At 42.7% G+C, this 20,555-nt stretch overlaps 1 protein-coding gene across 30 annotated transcripts in view; it reads right to left on the bottom strand.

Annotated features, from left to right (window-relative positions):
- SORBS1 (sorbin and SH3 domain containing 1) overlaps positions 1–20,555 on the bottom strand; it is a 176,084-nt gene that overhangs the window by 64,874 nt on the left and 90,655 nt on the right. For 13 of the 30 annotated variants that reach the window (XM_076338537.1, XM_076338559.1, XM_076338563.1 and 10 more), the window contains exons 1-6: positions 17,281–17,413; positions 8,424–8,479; positions 7,042–7,107; positions 4,862–4,957; positions 1,721–1,840; positions 143–169 (exon numbers count right to left, since the gene is read on the bottom strand). In XM_076338537.1, the coding sequence (XP_076194652.1) occupies positions 143–169; positions 1,721–1,840; positions 4,862–4,957; positions 7,042–7,107; positions 8,424–8,479; positions 17,281–17,312 (397 nt within the window). In that variant the 5' untranslated portion in view covers positions 17,313–17,413. Of the gene's footprint in view, positions 1–142; positions 170–1,720; positions 1,841–4,861; positions 4,958–7,041; positions 7,108–8,423; positions 8,480–12,162; positions 12,208–17,280; positions 17,414–20,555 lie in introns of those variants that run through there. The other 17 variants (XM_076338545.1, XM_076338565.1, XM_076338566.1 and 14 more) reach the window with 4 other exon arrangements.

Genomic DNA, 20,555 nt, shown 5'->3' with positions numbered 1-20,555 from the left:
GGATTCCCTCCAGCTACAGGACGAGCGAAAGGAGGGGACTCTTTTCTTCCTTTTTTTTTTTTCCTTTTTTTTTTTTCCAGGCAACAAGAAATACTTCCAAGAAAGCAACAGAAGCAACAACATAAGCAGCCAATGTTTGTACCTGTTTCTGGGTTTTCTGGCTCCAGACCTAAGCATTTCACAGAAAGGAGGGATGGAAGAGATGGGGGAGGAGGATAGACATAAAGGAAAAGAAAGGGGAAAAAAAATAAACCATTACATTTACAGAAAACATGTACCAATTGAAGTTAAGAGTCGAGCTACTTCATTTCACACATAAAATGCTTTCTGACAGGGCTGCCTAATTACCATAGAGACCAGCCCTAAACATGATGCCCTCCTTGTTTCTGACCTTTGTAAACACAAGGCAATTCATTCAGAGCAATGAAGAAACAATTGTTCATTGACATTCTTATTTCAGAGGCAAAAAGGCAGCCCAGCTAGCTACTTTCTAAAGCTGCAGCTTGACGTCCAGACACCACAAATTACTGGAAATGTAGGGACCCCGTATTCAGCCATGATACAGGCTATGAAGACATATCTATTCGTATCAACATCACTACGTATGATTAACTGAGATAAAGGACTGCCAACAAATAGATCAGGTTTTGCAGACTAAGTGCGTGTGCATGAAGGGAGTTATAAAATATGATGTCACTTTACAACCCGGTCCCTGCAGCTAGATGCATTGGTCTCATCACCTATTTACCCACCTCCCACTGTGCTCCTCCCCACCCCTCTACCCATTTTGCTGTTTAAGTTATGTGCAAAAAGCTCTTCCAGCTCCAAAGTACATTTCATAAAGTGATTGAGAGAGTAAGCAAAGGAAGTATTAATGAGCTGATTTCCATAGTAATGGGCTAATTGCCATTCAGGCTGCTGGAAATTTATGAAGCCATCAACAGAAAGGAGAGAGGCAATGGTGGGGGGTAGGAGTGAAGAAACAGAGAATGGCAAGCATGAAAAGAGGGTAGGTCACGGGTGGAGCAGAATGGGAGGAGAAGACAGAGCAGAAAGCAGCACATTGGGGCTGGAATTAATGGAATTGTCCTTCCTCCAACAATACAGCCAGAAACGATGTATGCTTTGCTTTCAAGAGCACGTTTGACCCCCTCCCCCCTTAACGGCATCTTGCCTTTGGGAGTTCATCCTCTCTGCCAGACCCACGACACTGGCCAGGTTTGTTATGCTTTGCCTGTCTCCTACAATTAAGTAATTACACATCTGCTATTGAAAGATGGCAGAGCTCTGTGGCAACACTGTCTGTCTGGGACGCTATCCCCGCTTCCTTGACAACCCAAGTGAATGCTACGCTGGCAGTAGCACCACTCAGCCTCTTTCTGTTCCACCTCACGCCTGGGATAAAAGGAGGTGACATGGGCCTGCCAGGGAGAAAGAAAGAAAAAAAAAAAAAAAGATTTGAGGGTTTTTGGTGCTCCTGACAGCAAAAGGGAGCTATAAACAAACTTAAGCCAATGAGTGACTGGTCATGAAACCTGCACTAGGAGAGAACAAGAGTCAGTCTCCCTCCACTGGTCTGGCTCTTGCAAGAGGTTTCCTACTATGCTATGGGATTTTGGGCTTTAAATCGTAGCTAAAGAAAGTCACCCCAACACCCTGGCCTGACCTCACCTGAGGTTATTGTGAGTAACATATTCCAGTTAACCTTCCACCCACTTACTTTCAGGTTGCTCAACATCCTGAGGACATGGCGAAGTGATGTTCTGATTCTCTTCATAGGCTGGAGATGCCCGGAGGGTCACAGCTCCTTTTCCGCTGCAGACTTTAGTGGGATCCGTTTCTACAGGAAATGCACATGCGCAGAGAAAACACATCGAAACAGATGATACAAAGCTATTAGGAGCCATCAGAGTTCTATGGAGTAATTTTAGCATGGCTGCCTCCGGGTGAATCAATCTAGTAATGTTTATGCAGATGAAGATTAGCTCTGGATTTAAAGCATTGAGAAATCAAAGCAGTTTCATATTCATGTAACTGATGAATGTAGAAGTAAGTTCTGAGTCAGTGTAACAGAGCTAAGAAAGGAGGAAAAAAGGATGAGTGTTTGAACCAAATTTCACAGGTCCATTTGCTTTATTTGGTCTGCTTTGTGTGGAGATGTTGTGCTAGCAAGGACATTCTACCATTATACCTGTGACTCTTCTATAGGGAGGTCCTAGTGGTATAAAGCAATATGATTTGTGTGCTGAAGCCTTAAAAATGCCTTTTGTGCAGGACTGAAAGAGAAAAAAAAGTCTTATGACCACTAGAGGATAAAATCTTGTAACTATGCTGAATGTGATCTAAAGGCAGGGCACTGCAAGCCACCTCCTTGCCATCTCTCCCCGTTTCCTAGCAGTGTTTCACCTTCTGACATAGGAACCCGAATCCCAAAAACTAGAAGATTTAACATATACCTGTTCAGATCACCCTGTGAGCCAGACACCAGATCATGCCAGCGTCCTTGCTGAGGCCCAATTCAGCACAGCTTCTGTGCAGGCTTACCTTTGTGCATTTCAGTCCATGGATTTGAGTTTTTTCCTCCTGTCATCCTATTAAGTAATAACAAACCAGTACTTCAAGGCTACCTTCCTCTCCTTACTTAAAATCCTTCTGGAGAGTTGTTTCCTCTAACATACCTATAGAAACAATAAGCCCGAAGAGTCTCTCACTTATCCAAGCTACTTCCACAGGAAGAAACTTCCCTTTCTCATGCACTATTACTGACCCTGCAGCTGCCATCAGACTTCACTTTGACCCACCTAAACAGAGGTGCTAGTCCTACCATGACACAGCACAAGGAGCCTGAAGTGGTACTGAGCATGTGCTGTGTTACACAAATGACAACACGATGATTCTTATTTTTATGGGGTGAGGATCATGCTATCTCTGCATGGGGAGGGATGCAGCTCCTCTCTAGGAACTGTTATTATAATGAAAGTTATGCCTTCAGACTGGACAGAGGCGGCAAAGGCTGCTGCTTATTGCCCAGGCAACAGCCCATGTTTGTGCAGATCAATATTCCCTGGCTGATTTCAGTAAGATAATGCCCCGTTAAATCCACACCAGTACAGTGCCTATAAACCATGACAACACCTCAGCTAAGGTTGCAAAACACACAAACCACAGCCAAGGTGGCCACAATATAGGGAAACATCAATAGTGCCAGATGGACAACAGCAGTAAGGGGAAAGACTCAACGAATGTCAAACACCTGGCTCTCATCGAAAGCCCTCTATGCTGAAATCACTGCAGTTCAAGCTTTTACATGGGCTTCCAATGCTTTAGGGATTTCACAAAAAGCATAGCTTCAGATCCACGCTTAGGATTGGAGGAAGGATGGAATAACTAAGGAATCAGAGGATACTTTCCTATAGTTTAGCCTTTAGTTCATTTAGGCAGCATTGAGGCAGCCTCTGTGAGGGGAAAGACTATCCACACAGACATATCAAATGCTGCTTAATCCTTAAATATACCACATTTGCACTCACACCACACAACTGATCATACCTTAAGGTCACCCACATGCCCGGTGAAATAGAAGTTGACTGCCCTAACTGATTTTCGCATGATCCAGATAGGGTCAGGACTCCTTTTGCCCGGGAGTCCAGTTCTGGCTATCGTTTCCATCCACACGGCCCAACACACAGCCCGAGGAATCTACGGACCCACTTTCAAACCAGAGGACAAAGGTTTAAGCTCTGGGACTGCAGTTTCAAGAGTGCTGTAACTCTGAGGCATGGACACACTGCTGGGAGTCACCAGGCCTGATTTAGACATCCACAGACAGTGCAGGGTAGCTGTTCTCCTACACCTAGATTCCCTTCACAGGCACTGGAGAGAAATGCAAACACTTAGAGTTCACCGCGCCATAAATGTCTCCAACATAGTGGAGGAGAATCAAATTTGGGAATCAAAGCACTTTTTTTATTTTCATACAACATATTAAACCTGTATACCGAATCAAAACAATAAGAATCGGAAAAAATGTTCTGAACTCAACAAAATGAAAAAGTTGTGAAAAGGTTTGAAAATGAAATATTGTCAGACTATTTCAATTTGGGAGAGGAAGACAAATACCTAAGATGTTGAATTCCCTCACAAATTAGGTGAAATGATGGAAAACAAAAATCTGAATCTCTCAGTATAGAAATCCAGCAGATAGAAATAAACATGACACTAGTACTGTACTAGTCCAACAGCCCACATGTGTGACAGATTAGGAGAGACAAGCAGTATCAGCTACACTAGTCTGACTGTCCAAATCCAGCAAAGTACAAAAATAATCTTGTACTTTAATGGGAAAACATGTGCTTGGGGAAGGGGTGACAGACAGCCTAACATACTTATTTATCCATATAAAGATTCTGTAAAGTCAGTGTATATACAGAAAAACAAAACCATTCGATCAATGTTGAACAATGCTTGAACCTGTAAAATACCATCTCCGACATCCATTTACTTTCATAAAGACTAAAGATACGCAGGAAACATTCTTTGGTTCATCAGGAGTTTGGTTCAAAATGAGGCTGTAACAACGATATTATTCATAATGAAGCATTAGTAGAAGAGCTTACAATGATCCCAGATTCAAGTAGACACAATTATGTCTGCAGAGGAGCAGCATAATTGAGAACAGTGTATTGTGCCATCAAGAGCTAATTTTATTACCTACTGATGAAATCTACAGTTCTGGAAACAGTGAGAAGAGGATGAAGCTGAAAACTAGCCAAAGCGCGTGGGTGAAGTGGGGGGGGGGGGAGGAGAAGCGAGAGAATGATGGCCAACTAATGCATGGCAGGGGGAGGAAGGAAGAAGATACCTGTAGGCAGCACTAGGTGAGGAGAACTTTTCACTTTCTTCACAGGGATTATTTTAACGGCAGAAATAGAGCGTGTACATAAAGGGACGTCAACAGCTGCAAACACAAAAGTGTAAATGGCACATCCAAAAAGGGAAGAACAGAGTTTGGGAAGCATGCCACAAAATTTTCTAATGTACTTGGAGACACAATAGCAGGAAATTTCAAATACAAAAGCAGTCCAGAGAGCAGTGATGCAACCGTTAAAAATATCCCTTCGTTTACCCTAATTCAGGACATGTCTGTTTTATGCAGCATACAGAACTGCTTACTGAATTGACTAACTGCTGACTGCCACTATGCTGCAGGCAAAAAGAATCTGGAAGCATTAGTTTTTAGAAGCCATCAAAAAATTTTAGTGTAATCATTTAGCTGAGATACACTACATGCAAAAATAAAAATGGTAACATTAATATGGCTCAGTTAAAACAAAGTGAAAAAACAAGGATTGAAAGGTTGAGAGAGGAACATTAAACTAGCCACATTACGTGAATTCTGGATTTTATGGCACATATTCTACAAGTTCAGCAACAGAAGGAAGTGAAATGTGAAATAATCTTGAAAATAGTCCCACGCCAAAGGGTAGCACCAAAATATCAATTTCAGAAAAAATCCATCCATCTAAACCATAAATTGAAGAGATTTCTACTGGACTCCATCAGCTAGCACACTAATTATACTAGATGTAGTAACATAGGGGAAAACCATACATAGCACTGCAAAAAATTCTAGCAATTGTTACAAAACTGTCCAAAACAGCTGGTACTTTCTCTCTCTGACTCTGTATTGCAGCTAATGTGGAACTCAAAAAAAAAAAAAAAGGGGGGGGGAGGGTGGGTGGTGGTAAAAAAGGCAAAGGCAAAACTACTCAGAGGTGAAGCTCAACAGGATCTGCAAAGATAAACATCTTGTAAATCATGGCTCCACCAGTATAACTTGAGTTGTGCTCTTGATTTCTGCAGAGTCAGGATTTTCTCCTTTAAAACCTATTACCTTTCTGCACACATTAACTGGAAAATGCTAGATGCCTCCTCACATTCCATGCCATCTCTCTCAGGCCTGCAAAATCAGGAGTAAGAGGAACTACATTTCTAATACTTTGCACACCAGTACTGAGCACTGGGCCACCTCGAGGGAGGCACTGACATCAGGGTGGTCTGTACGCCCCCTCTTGTGGCAGATCTTTCTGGTCCCTGGCAAAACTGGAAAGCACAGACTTCACCAACGTAGAAAATGGCTCTCAAGCAAAAGGATGGGGGAAGAGCTTGATAGAATTTAAAACAATCCCATCAAACTAAAAACTAACGATTTTATGAGGTTTGAAAAAATTCTTTTTTTATAAAAGAGGAACCCAAATCAAACCCTGTTCTCCACGCTTCTCCCTCAGCACTGGAGACCCTGCGAATACAATAAATCCCAAACCCAAACAGCCTGTGGTTTAGGAAACAACCCTAATTCTGTTCTGCTCTGTAACTGCCTGAATTCATCCATCCACAATGCAGTCAAAATCTAACCACTATAAAAAGGCATCAAAGGAAAAGAAATTAAACCAGTAGAAAACCAACCCATACAACCACATACTTTCACCCTGCCAAAACACACACCATCACTATACAATATTGAACGCTATAAAGCACACTGCAAACCTGCTGATGTTAACATGAAGACTGGTTTGTTTAGATAAGTTTGGGTTTTAAATCGTTGCTGCTAATGACAGATTTTTTATTACTTAAATGGTTAGTTCCTGCCCTTTAATCCTGGGCTCAGACCTTCACCTCCCACTGAAGTTAACAGGATTCACACATAGGCACCCACAAACCCATGCTGTCTGAACACACTAAGATACTGATTCGCAGGTGCTCACAAGTACCACAAGTAGTGCACAGCTTTCATCAAAACAGCACTAAAAATATACAAAGAGGCAAATCCAGCCTGCCACCTTTAAGAGAGAAAGAACACTTGTTCAGCTAAGAAATGCTGCTGCTGCTGGCATGGTGCAGCACAAGGCTTTGCTTGTATCAGTCGCCAAGCAAACTAAATTTGGAAACCTCTGCTGTAATGAATGTCTGGGGAAATCAACCACATCACGCAGCTGACATGCAGGGGGAGCTGCAGAGATGTCTCTGAAGCTCTTAACCCACCTTTTTCTTGTCCATTGCTGCTCAGCCCATTGACGACAGTTTTTGCAACATCAATTTCTTTGCGTTCTGTAAGATAAATGAAGAAGCAGATTACTTCTGGGTTAAAATCTCGGCAACTGAATTTAACCTCTGACTATGAGGAGATGCCATGGGTCAGCACTATTTGATTCAGGAACTAGGAAGTATTCCTACTATCTCAGTAGACATTGCTTGGAGGTTGTGAGGTCTCCATCTGTGGAGATGCTCAAAACCCAACTGGACGCAGTCCTGGGCAACAGGCTGTGGCTGACCCTACAGGGGTGTCTCCCTTGGATGACACCCCTGTTTCTCCTTTCCCTTTGCCTACCTGGATCACAGCCTCTTTTAAACAGGGACTGTCTCTGTATGTGCATACGGCATCCAGCTCAGTGATGAGATTTTCAAGAGAGATTTTTCAAGTCTGCAACATCCTCAGCTGACATGAATAAATCTGGCTCTTGTGAATTCAGAGAAACACAGAAGACAGTGCTAGAAAGGACTTCCAAGGGTCATCTAAAGCCATGTTCCTGACCCATGGCAGAAACAAATCTACCTCTGTCACTGCTGACAAATGTTTGCCTAACGAGTTCTTAAAAACTTCCAGCATCACCCTAAAGCAACCTGTTCCAGTGCTTCACAACGTGGAAGCTTATCAATGCTTAAGCCAAATTCCCAGCTCATGTTTGTCAGAGCCTGATTAATCTCCTAGCTTTCCTCTGGACTCTCTCCAAATGGTTCACATTTTTCTCAAAATGTGGTGCTAAAAACTGGACACGATACTCCAGCTGAGAATTGATAAGGTGCTAAAATCAAGTGGGAATATTATTCCACAGGTCCTACATATGGCACTTCAGTATGGAGTCTGCTTTGATTTTCACTCTGATTTAGCCTGCTACCCAGACAAGCCCAGAAGTTTTCCTCTTCCCAACCAGCCCTCATTTCCCGGTCCCTCATTTTTCTTTGAACAGCTGATTTTTCCTATCCAGATGTCAAACTTTGCATTCACCCCTACTAAAACATATCAAATTCTTTCAGATAATTTTTTCAGGTAATTAATAATTTTGAATTCTTGTATTCCAAAGTGAAAGAAGCTTCAAGCTTCAGGTCAAGATGTTGCTAGTCATTTTTTGAGCATTATGGGCCAAATTGAAACAACAAAAGCGAAGCCAGGACATTTTACTACGAAGCCATTCCGCTGCCTTAATAGTCAGATTCCCTGAACTTTCAAGGGCTTTGACTCTTTTCTGGGAGGCAGAAGAAGAGTCAAAATAAAGAAAGAGTAATTGCATCAGAGACAGACAGGAATATTTCTAGTAATAAAAAGGAACGCCAATGAGGGCAGGCGGAAAACAACACAGACTTACCAGAGCTCATTGTGGTGGAGGGACTTGCCTTTTTCACTTCTGGATTTTGTTTATCTCTGTTTAAAGTGAAAGGCAGAATGGTTACGTGATGTTTCATGTCTGCCCAGACAGCACTGGACATGATGCTGAACATTCATCACAAAAGTCAAGGTAATAGTTACAGTTTCTTCAAAAAATTTAGTTTCAAAACCCAAATGGATTTATGTCAACCACCAGTTACATTTTTTGCTGATGATTAGCAGAAATTAAGAAGCATTTCCACCCAATATAGGTACTACTTTCAGACTTTAAGACTAATCCTCAACATTAAATTGTAAGATACTGATTAAAGCCTAAGAGTCTACATATGGCAAAGTGCAAATCTGGCTAGCTTCTAATATATAAAATGTGCATCACCTTTAAGAAAAAAATAAAAAAATCTCACTGAGACTAAAAGCTTTAAGCTAAAACCCTCAACGTAGACCATTGCCAGGTTTCAAGGTGATCTGTTGCTCAGATCAAAGTCAGTCTCTCTTTTGAAAGATGTTACAATAAAGAAGAGATATATTTGTCAAAATGCATATTAACTTCTGCACCAATAATTTCCAGTCCTGCAGTGCCACTGATATTTTCAGGATCAGACTCCAGTAAGTGAAACTTTAAAATTAGAAGCTTTAATCCTCCCAGGACCAAAGGCAGTGAAGTTACCAACCCAAGAGAAAAACTACCAGATGGGGACCAGAGGAGAAAAAAGTCCGTTTTCATGGTCATGACAGTCTACAAAGGACAACTGCGGGCGCTATTCATACCCAGTGCCCACTCCTGTGGGGAGCTGATACCTGCAGCAAACGAACAGGTTTCAATGTCACACCACAGGTGTTGGTTTGAGTAGTCAAAGAGCGGCATTTCTACAAAACAAGTGTTTGCCAAGATTTCTCAACTCTCTAAAGGTCCTAGGTTGAATTACAAACCCTTCAATTTTGTGTTCCAGTCTTCCCCCCCGCCCCGCAAAAGTTAGTGCTAAAGAAAGTGAGATCAAGTGTAACTCCAGCCAATTAATGGCTTCCATGACACGAACAGAAACAGGTATCTGAAGCTGCGAAATAATGCATAAACAAAAACCCTCATCTGTGAAGTGTGGGGAAAAATTGCTCAGAGAAACAAGAAACTAAACAAGAGAGCTGGAGATACTTGTTTTCCTGTTGCATGAACTGGAGGCAGCGCTGGGACATTGTAAGAGGTGGAAATTGCCTTCAGGGAATTGAATTTGCTCTCTTGCCTCAAGTGTCCCTATTCTTAACTAGCATTTGTTTCATACTAGCCAGAATATACTGAGCATGTTCAACAGATACTCGAAAGAAAAGAAAATTCAACAAGCAAATATAGTAACAGATCAGTCTGTAAAACCAGCCAATATCTGGGCTCTCCAGCATGCCACCCTAGCAACAGCTGCCAACACTTAATTATTTAAATATTTCCTTCATTAAAATAGCCACATAAGATATACACCATGGATTGGTGAAGGCTCAGCAGGATGCAGCCTAACTCCAAGCTGATCACAGTAAAACACAGTGTGAAGTGGAGGGTGCAGTCTAAAACCAGTCAACGACAAAAGCTGAGCCCAACTTAAAGGTCTGCTGCCCAGCTTTGCCTGCCCGTACGGTATCTGCTTTTTGTTTCTACCACTTCACATTAGCAGAGAGTACCCTGAAATAGTAACGCTTGACACAGCCTGAAAATTTAGACAAATGTACTTAATAATAATGGTCTTTCTGATCTCCGTACATTTCAGTTATGGAAAGATGCCTTAGTTCAAGCAAAGCAGAAAGAAACAGGCTAAAATGATAGGCTATCCAGGAGGTTTGTAGCAATATCATGCTCTTCTGCGTATGGAAAACTGTTACGAATTAAACTCACTGGATAAATACAAGTCCCTCCATAGGGCAGGGATAAAACTACAAGAAGGGGAAATATTGCAGTAAGTCTCAACTCAGCTTTAGGATTAAAGCCATTCTGAAGCTGAGGAGGTTGCTGGCACCCAGAAGTTTTGACTCAGCACTGGCCCTCTCCATGGGCTTCATGCAAGTCAACAGAAAGTTTCTTCCACTCCAAACATCCCCAAAAGGCTGCGTGCTTTCCTCTGGTATACAAGATAAAAAAGGCGGGGGGGGGGGGGGGGCGGGGAATCTAGAGTATTACCTTTTCAGGAGAGGTAAGAGGAAATACTAGCTCACATGCCTGGGCAAAGGCAGGGTCCACTGATGCTGCAATCCCAGAGCAACACAGGTCCCCTTCCTCAATGGCAGTAGCCGAGCAATTAAACTTGTGACCCCATGCTTTATACTTTTTAAACTGTCTCATCTCTGTTTAGAAACAGTTGACATCACAACTACCATAAAAATCTGATTTCAGTGATATCTTTTTGACTCAAGAGTCTTGGCTTTGCTTACAGTGTGAAGCACTGGCCTTCATTGCATTAAGAAAAGCATTAAGGAAAGAATTCACACCAAAGAAAGCACAATTATTTGGCCTTAAAAGAACAAATTACTTTTCACAAGAAGTGATTTGAGGTTAAAAATAAAGTGATAATTAAAGAAGTTTGCTAAAATTAAATGGAGGAGGTGTACAAACTCATTAGAACTAGATCTAGAAAAATGACTTTTCCACATATCGCCACACTTACTAGCAATTATGGAATTAAATTAAAATAACAAGCATTCAGTGTTCACTTACTGTGAAACTAATCAGCATTATTCAATCACTCAAACAAACACATACTTAATGCAGGTTCCCATACACAGAATGGATTCAGCGTGCTCGGGGTGAGCATAACCAATCCTGAGTGCCTTGGCTGGTGTAACTCCAGAAACTCCATTTAAAAGTTGATTTTGATCAGTTGAGGATCTGTGTACAGATTTGCTGCATGTGGGTAGAAATAACTGCTGTTTAGACTGAGGAAATTATGGTGCACATTTGCAGTTGAGAACATGCTTCAGTGCCTTTTTGCATCAGGTCTACAGAGTTATTCTACCTGTCTCCCATATGCTTAACCCAAACCACATACTGAAGTCCTATTAGGCCTACCGTAGCCCTAAGGCTGCTCTTGGGACCAGATACACGGTCCAGCCAGAGAGCACATCTGGCTCCACAGGCCCAGTATAGCAAAGTGTTGCCCTCTGTAACACTTGGGAAGGTACATGCTGTAAGTCAGTGTACTGTGAGTGTTTGGATGGTACATCCTTAGACAAAGCAATCCCTGCCAGGTTGGCCAGACAGGCTGTCCGTGAGCTGTGGGAGCAGGTGGATCTGGAAACGTTTGCTGCTCCCAGTTCCCCTCGAGAACTTCCTGTAGACATGGCCAAGCCGTTCCTGTAGACACACGTGCAAGTACGCACAGCAGCACTTCAGAAGAGAGCCTTTCAAAGGGAACTGAAAATGAGATCCCTCATGTCAATATTAAAAACAGAGAAACTGGTACTGCCAGATCAGGCAAAACAAAACAAATTAAAGAAAAAAAATAGGCCAAAACTCCCCAGCGTCTCCCTCCAGCTCCCTGCTCTAACCAGTGTCTCCTTGCCAGACTGGAATTCATGCCTTTCCTGAAATGTGACAGACATAGCAACAAAGGCTTCAAAGCTGCAGACATTCAAAACACAATGAAAGGTAATTAATTCCTCAGGGCATAAGCCAGCAGCTGTAACCCTGAACATGTCAATGTCCCTGCGTAACATCCACCAACCCCTTGCCAGTTTGGTCATACCTCTAGACGGAGGTTTAACGCTTCCTTCCTCCCTTTCACCCCCAGCACATTTCTTCCAAGGCTGCAGCTCCTTCCCTACTTGGTGTGGAAAAGAGAGCAGTGCATTTAGAAGCCTATTTAGGAGGAATGCAGATAAGTGGCAACTACTTCTGCACAGCACATCTCTGGATTATCTCACACGCTATAAACATTCAAGTACTCCCCCTACAATGGCAGGGGGTAACAAACAGCTCATTAATAGTTCCGAGTAAGGACACACGCTTTTAAGTCACTGGTATCTCAGCTAAGAGTCACAGGCAGTGGTTATTTCTGGTGGTCTAATATGTGTGTGGGGAAAAGTAATTTCCTCTTGTTTCTTCTCTTGTTATTATTGACAGCTCTGATGACTCGCACAGGATTTTAGAACAGTTGCTAAACGTGAGATGAGCATTCAGAACTTATTGGGCAGGTCCCTTATGTTCCTGAGATTTGGACTCCTGCTTTATCTTCTCAGTTCTGAGTTTTTTACATTTTCAAAGTTTTCTCTCCATATACAAGAGCTTTAAGTGTTTTGTGGCTGCACTTAAATGAAAAATCAAATTCTTATTTATATTAGTATAATCTAGAGGTTGAGGCTTTTAGAAAAACGGTAAGCTTTCAGACTTAAGGGATGATCAGCAATCACAAAACTTACTTTTCACCTGGTCAGGTCTCACACATCACTGACAGCACTCATTTGTTTAGCCTCTGACTCAGACCCTTTCTCACATTGCCACCAGTGTCCCTGACCCAGATGCTCTGCTCAACCAGCTATGCCAGCAATGTGGGGTCCCAAATCTGGAAAGTGGGAAAAGGGCTGCACTGCAGCCAGTGCCTCCTACCAGGAGGTTCCTCTGCTTAAAGGAACTTGCTGGAAAGCACATCTCCTCCATACTTTTCACTTTGTATCACATAAAATGTGGCAAGAAAAAATAACTAGAATACAGGAGGCAGCTCCAGGTTAACCCAGGCAATCAGCTCTCTCTCCAAGTATCATTATTCTCTTATCCTGAAATACGGAGAGAAATATGTTGCCTGTCATTTTTATTTTAAGGGTTAAAGAACATCCTGTCATTCCTTCAGAAGACATTATGCTCCTAAGAATAAATGTCATGAAAAGACTATGAATAAGCAAGCAGTGCACATAGAAGAATCATATCAATTCTGTACAGGACAACAGCCTCCCCACGCTCTTCAGCGAGTGTTAAAACTGCAGAGAGGGAGCAGTGAAAGCTCACTAAATGAAACAAATGGCAGCATAGAACATGAGCTTGGATAAGATCTTATAAATAATTGAACTTACAGCTGTTAGAATAAATAAACATAGCGCATTTCATATGCAGTATCGCTGCTTTTTTTTTTTAAATATGGTGCATGTTTGTTTCCTTCCTAACGGGCAAAATTAAGTTATCGGGGGCATATGTGCCAGTTTTTGTGCAATTGTTTAATTGTGTTGTTAAACCACAACAAAGAGGAATGTGCCACTGAATAATAAAACTCAAATAGGAAATGTAAACTAGGACGTGTGGCTTTAAGAACTCGGAGATGCTTTTGAACTAAGTCATCTTACAGTCATCAACTTCAGAGTAAACAAAGTTTAGCTGCAACCTGAGTTAACTCAGTTCAAGGTCACCATTTTTGGAGCAGGAGGCAGAAAAGGATCTCCTGGGTCATCAGGCCTACTCCCATGCTATTGCAGGCAACTGTGTCATACAATCCTGTGCAAGAACATTTCACGTTCCAGCTTAAAACTGGTAAAGTTTCCTGCCTCCACTGCTCCTCCTGGAAGCCTGCTCCAGAATCATTCTTCTTATGGCTTGAATGCTGTCTCTGATTTGCAACCTAAATTTAATTCATGAACAGCTACAGCTAAATTGTTTTGCACCAACGATTTTTCTGTTTAAGCAGCTCTTCCTCCTTGCGCTCACCCCCATCCACACATTTTTAGAAAGCGGTTGTACCTCTGGGTCTTCATTTTGCAAGCCTGTAAACAAGTATTTCCAAAGCAATTGGTCTGCATGTTGTCACCCATCTCGTTAAAATCTGGCAAATAGCGGAAGATTTTAAAAGGTTGGCAGTCCAAAGTCTAAACTCTGCTTAATGTCACAGAACCAGAGAGCAAAGCCTACAGCTGACATGCCCAACAGCTGAAAAGCAAGGTTTAAAAGGTAAATCAGCTTTTTTGGTCCTTTCTAATTCTGGCCTGTCTACCTAAAACAATTCTATGGTCAGTGCTAGTTCAGATAGTGATTTGATGTCTCCAGGGACCTGCCTGCAAAGAAATAGACTGGAATAATTTCACATCAGCCACTGAACCTTCATTAAGTGACAATGACGTATACCTGCAGGGTTGTGGGGCTGAAAGGTGGCTCCTGCTTGAGCCATCAACCTCCTGCTCTGCTACAGACTCAGGGCTTGGAAAACAGCCGTGCAGGGGGTTGTCTGGCACAGAGCAGACAGAAGAGTAACTTGACATGTAGTGCATCACCGTTTCCCTCTGGATAAGTTAACTGCCCTTATCAGTAGCCTTACAGTCAAAAACATTTCTTCTCATGACAATAGATTTTAAATACACTGTAACTGGGCTTTGACTTCCTTCCAGTCTGTCATGACTGCCTTCTGGTTTTTTGTATTTGATGACTGAGATCATGGTGACAGTAGTTGTGCCCCATGTATCATTCACGTCTGCTGAAGAAACAAATGCCTTTGTGCCACACCCATATGCCCAAGCAGCTCACATGTACATTTTAAAACTTCTGAAATAAAAATAAAACTTCTAGAATATTTTAAATAAAATCTTATATTCGTCTTAGCAGGAGACACAAGGCACAGTGTTTGAGAGCAGCAGAAGCTGAGATTTCTGCTCAGATTTATCTGTGATATGTATGCTAACACCTCATAGATGGAAGCGCTTTACAAACAAGCTGATGTACATCCTATACAAGGGAACTCACTGGACACAGCTCTCAGGCTGCCAGCTCCAGAGGGAAAGCTGTAAATGATTTAACAGCATACTGCAACCTGGGACCGTTCAGGACACTTAACTGAGACTCATACAGGAATTTGGGCAGGGAGCTTGTAACTACCGAAATCGGGATTTATTTACAGTTAAGGGGTAATTAATTCAATGACACCAGATTTACCTTTTTGCAAAAGGGGAATCTTTCAGACAATCTGCAATGGCTGCACCTCGCCAAGAGGATGCTAGTTTTATACTTCAGCTGGAAGAAATAGAAGATTCATTGAGTTCAAGCTGTTGTGAGACTACTTGTAAGAGCTGTGCAGCTGGGGTGCTCTGCGTACTTCACTTAACTCTCTGTATGTATCACTTACACCTCTGATATGAGGCCACTTGTGCCTCTGCAGAACAATTGCTGTAAATAAACAGACCCAATTCCAGAAGTCCTAATTATGTATAACAATGGATCCATTCAGCTGACCGCTGGATTGAGGGACACAAACACTACATTGCATTTACTACAGTGAACGGCTTTCTATAAATATGATCAATTAGATCATCTAAACAACATCCAGCAGCTTCTCTTGCATGATTTTGTATAACAAAGACTACAAAGACTGTCTTCACCTCTGTCACACACTCCCAAACAGTGAAGTAGTAAATAAGAGGAAGTCGCATTAAGTAGAAATACTAATTAGAGATTGACTAGTATCACAAAGTTCAAATTCAGATTACAAACATTTCACAAAAATGAGGGTAGAGAGAAGATTCTGATGCACCTCTGACATATAAACCAGATACTTTAATGCTACAGACCACCTTATACCATCCCAGACACATCCCGAGATTCCTAGTTGCGTAAGGCAGAGGAATTGCACAGGCATTAATGAGTGCTCACTGTGGCAACCACACCAAACATTAATTTTTAGTTATGACCTCTGCTAGCACTAGCTGTTTTGAAGCTCTGCACAAACACCTACTAAGCAACAGCTAACACTTTTCAAGGTATACAGGTGATATTCCTACTTTACGCAGAGATGGAAGATTCAGGCCTCTATTCCATGCAACATCTGAAATCAGCTGAGCTGGCACAGTGTAACAAGGTGCATGTATCAGTCTTACAGGTTGCTTTTTATATTTTCAGAATAAGCAAAATGAGTTTGAGAGTTGGTCTCATTTACACACAACTGCAATGACCTCCAGGGAACCACATAAAGCTAAGTCGAGCCAACACATATGGGGAGCCAGGCATACAACACTTCCAACACACCTTTGACAAGCCTGGGGGTGCAAGTTGAAATTAGACAGGGTCATTCTCCTTAGCCTTTGCCAACCTGGAAGCATTGCTACACTAGAAAAATTGCCAGGGAACTGATTCATCCACCTGAATATCAGGCACAAAAAGGTCCCAGCAAAACTCAGAAGGCTGGTCACTGTCACGCATCCAAGGCTAGACAGCAAACCTGTGCCTGCCAGGGAATTCAGGCTGGAGTGCTGGCTTGCTAGCCTTGTTGGACTGTGCTGCCACTAAAGTCACCTACACACTGGAATGAAGAACAGAGTGACCGCTCCTCTACTCGGTATCGAAAATGCTCTGAGAAAACCAAACTGCTGGGTTAAGCAGCAGTCTGACATTCAAAGTGTCTCCAGAAATAGCAGAAAGTCACATTCCAGAAGCCAGTCCTCATTTCAATTCCCTCTGATTCCTCCAGCCTCAGGTGACCAAATTCACATGTTACTGAGAACTCCACACCCATTCTCATCACTTTAATTTTAGCAACAGCCTGAGAATCAGCATTCAGGAATTGTTTTCAATCCCTCCTTCCCATAAAAACAGTCAGGAGAAAGATCCAGTCATTAGGGTAAGGAGGCAAGGACCTGCCCATCTTCCTTACTGAGAACACAAACCCGTGTAATGACTACCTTGGTATCTCCTCTCTTTTCAAGCAGCAACTAGAAATACACATCCAAATGAAAGAAGCAATCTGAAAAATCAGCGTGTACTGCCCCAACAGACCTACCCACTCAGTGCACATTAGCATAAGCCACTGCCATGTAAAGTCCTGGGAGTTCAGCTCACAGCAGCTCTAGGAGGTCTAGCTTTGACTAACTGTGACTAAAAGACATACCGGTGTCCTTACCTTGATTCAGGCTTTTCAGTTAATGGTGCCATTTTCTTAGTCCCTTGATTTCACTCCATAAGAGGCACGAAAGAGTTAAGGAAACCTTTCACTGTGTTGCCCAGTCACTTGGCTGCTGAGGTGTAACAAGAAATTTGTGGAGGCATCTCTCTCTGGCACCCTTAAATACTTTGCTCCTCCTACTGCTGTGCTTTAATTAGACAGCTGGTTCTTAGTCACCCCATCCTGTCACTAGGCTTGCTCACCATCAGCCACCCTCACCCAGCCTGCCTGTCACTCCCCTGCCACTGTCATCACGAAAGACACTGACTCTTCCTGCAGCTCTGGAGCTGGGGAAAGGAAAGAGAGAGTTTGGAGGTGACACTCCATGGTAGCACGGGTATGGGATGCATTTCAGAAGGGAAGTGACAGGCAGACCTTGAAGAAATATTGAAGTACAGGGAAAGTACTTGAAAAAGCACTCTTTCTTTGTTTTGTTTTGTTTTTTAAACCAGGCAGCATCTGCTTGTCAAGGAAGGAATATTTTCATTAGCACTGGACGTGGCAGATCTTATTTCAATGGCTAGGAGCTGAAGGGGCAGCTAAAGTTTCTGCACTTGGCAGCTGAGATTTGTAGCATAAATACCTGACACGACACAAAGTCAAACTAACTGCTTGCATGGCTATTACATATTATATGCCCACGCCATGGGCATCATAACAGGCGTCAAGGGAGCTTTTAAGCCACAAGCTGTACTAGGGTGTCCCTAGAGTGGAGCGTCCCCACTACAGTGCAGCTTGGCTCCCCTTTAGACAATCCAAGACCCGCGCTGGAGTGGAGGTGGTGCCAGCTTTTAGGAGGGTGAGGGTACACTCACAAATCCCCAGGTCTGGGCAGCCTGTTGGTAAGGAAGGTGACTAGCAGCACAGGATCACCCTTCCTTCCACGGTGAATGTCTACAGAACAAACGACTGGGGCCAAGACTTCCTGAAATCAGACCTTGAAGGTTGGTTCATGCAAGACCAAGGGGTAGCTTAATAGTGGAAATAATTTGAAGGAGACCCTCAAGGCTCTTGATACTGTCCTTTGTCACCAGACCACAGCAACTAGTGCACCAAGCACTGCTGGCTTTCGTGACTGACACTCCAGAGTCTCTCTGTCTGCAGCCTGTCTCTGGATTTTGATTCCTCAAATATGCATGTACAGGCATTGATCTGCTGCCAAACTCACAGATTGAAAAAATGTACTGAAAATTATTGCAAGGCAAGCATCTCAGCATTCAAAAAAGACCTAGAAAGCAACACAGATGGCAAGAGTTGCTGATTGCAGAAGGGCGTAGAGCAAAGGTTACTGTGTGGGTCAATGCTTACTCTAACTTCAGATTCTTTCAGTAAAATGTTAGTGAAGGACACAGAACAAAGGTCTCCAAATACCTACGCACGTAAACCCATACTGATGCACTGTGAAAATGCTGACTGAGGTTCTGTCAGCAACACAAGCTCTCCTTTTTCCTCCCCAGTACACCTTTTAGCATCCCAATACTTACCTCCCACCAAATGAAGCATTTAATTGTTAGCCAATACAGGCACAATTCTGACTTGGTATATTGGCTAAGGGGCCAGAAGAGGTTGGAAAATGCTGCTCTATCTTACTTCACTTAAGACCAACCCCATACCTCAGTGTGAACGTGCCAGTGGTAGTTCTAATTACAGTAAACAAAGGGCCCCCAAGCCCGTATTTACTACCACATCCCAAAAGACTAATGATGGGGAGCTTGTACCTGGGGTTTTCGTTTCATTTACCCCAGCAGATATCACAGTCTATTTCCAAAATTCAGGTCTGGATCTAGGTTTAGACTCCAGCCCCTTTAAAAGTCAGGTGTATTTGGTTTGGATGGAGGAGGAAGAGGGTTCTTTCAGACATATCAACAGTCAGAATAAAGGATGATGGAAAACAGTATGTTTAGAATGGTCAGACCCTACTGTCCTCTATGCAAAAAAACCCCCAAAAAACTAAAAAAAACATGTTGTTCTCAAAAGCAAAGCAGGAAAGCCAACAAAAAAGCCCACAACATTGTCCAAAGTAAGCTGTGCAGCCATTACCAGCTCCAATATCTTGAAACATACTTGTTTATCCAACAGTACACAACAGGAGACCTCCCTCACCACCCAAAGATAACCTCCTTGATCTCCTTCAAGTCTGTTGTGGAGCCTGGACCACATGAGAGTGTGTCAGTTGGAAGCCCTGCTTGCTGCGTAGCAGGGGTTTATAAACAAGCCTCTGATAGTTTGTCTTCTGGTAATAAAAATGACCGTGATTAAAATGTTGAAAGAGTAGAAACCATACTGTAAAAATAACAGCTAGTGAACAAAAGAATGGCACCTAGGGAGAGGCAAAGTAGGGAAGGATCCAGGGGCTAGCTCAGGTCCAAACTTAGATAGGAAAGTTCAGCTCAAGGATTGGGTCTCAAATAATTCTGGTCTTTGCAGGAACCAGCTTAGACAACCTTCAAACAGCTTGGCGAGGAAGGAGGAGTTTCTGCTACAGACAACCACTTGGATGGAAAACTGAATTTTCACAGAATTTGCTATTCCACTTGGGTGGAGAACTGGGAAGCAAGCTTTGCATGGCTGCACGGCCACATAGCTTGGTTGTTTCCAAAGTCAACCTTGAGTGCAGGATAAAAAGCTTTATGAAGTGTTGCTGTTTTGCAATCAACCCACAGTAATAGTGTACTATCCATTGCAATTTTCCTGGAACCTAGTGCTGCACAATCACTGCTGTATTTTTCCCCCATAATAGCCATGTCTTTGCGAAAGACATCACCGTAACAGCTGAAGGAAATAGCAAAAGGGACAAAACAATTTACACAACAAAGGAAGTCTTCAGCATAACAGGGGCAGATGCCAGTTCTAGGATGTTCTGGACCACTGCTCTAGTAGCCACTGGACAAGCCTACCCTCATCATGTCTGTTTTGCTACCAAAGTCATAAACAAATCCTTTCACTGGAGGGAGTGGGTTATTCCAGTTATAAGCTACCCTGGAAAGTCTGCTGCACAAACCATACAGGTTTTGTGTTTTGATAAATGTCACACAGCCGTACTAGTTCTTTTATACCACCCCAATATGCCACAGGGCTGGGCTTTCCAGCCACCAGAAGAGGTCAAAGAGGTGCTGTGACATGCAGTTTAGAAAAGGAGGTACTTCTGATAGATCCAGGAGATGCTATGCAAAAGTGATTGAGCTTACGTGGTTCTGCAGATGGAGGACAAAGGCAAGCAAACTTACACCATG

The sequence above is a fragment of the Aptenodytes patagonicus genome, chromosome 5 (genome assembly GCF_965638725.1).
Source record: "Aptenodytes patagonicus chromosome 5, bAptPat1.pri.cur, whole genome shotgun sequence".
NCBI classification, from domain to species: Eukaryota; Metazoa; Chordata; class Aves; order Sphenisciformes; family Spheniscidae; genus Aptenodytes; species Aptenodytes patagonicus.
Note: the sequence above shows the minus strand (reverse complement) of the source record. Positions and strands in the feature narration are given on the sequence as shown.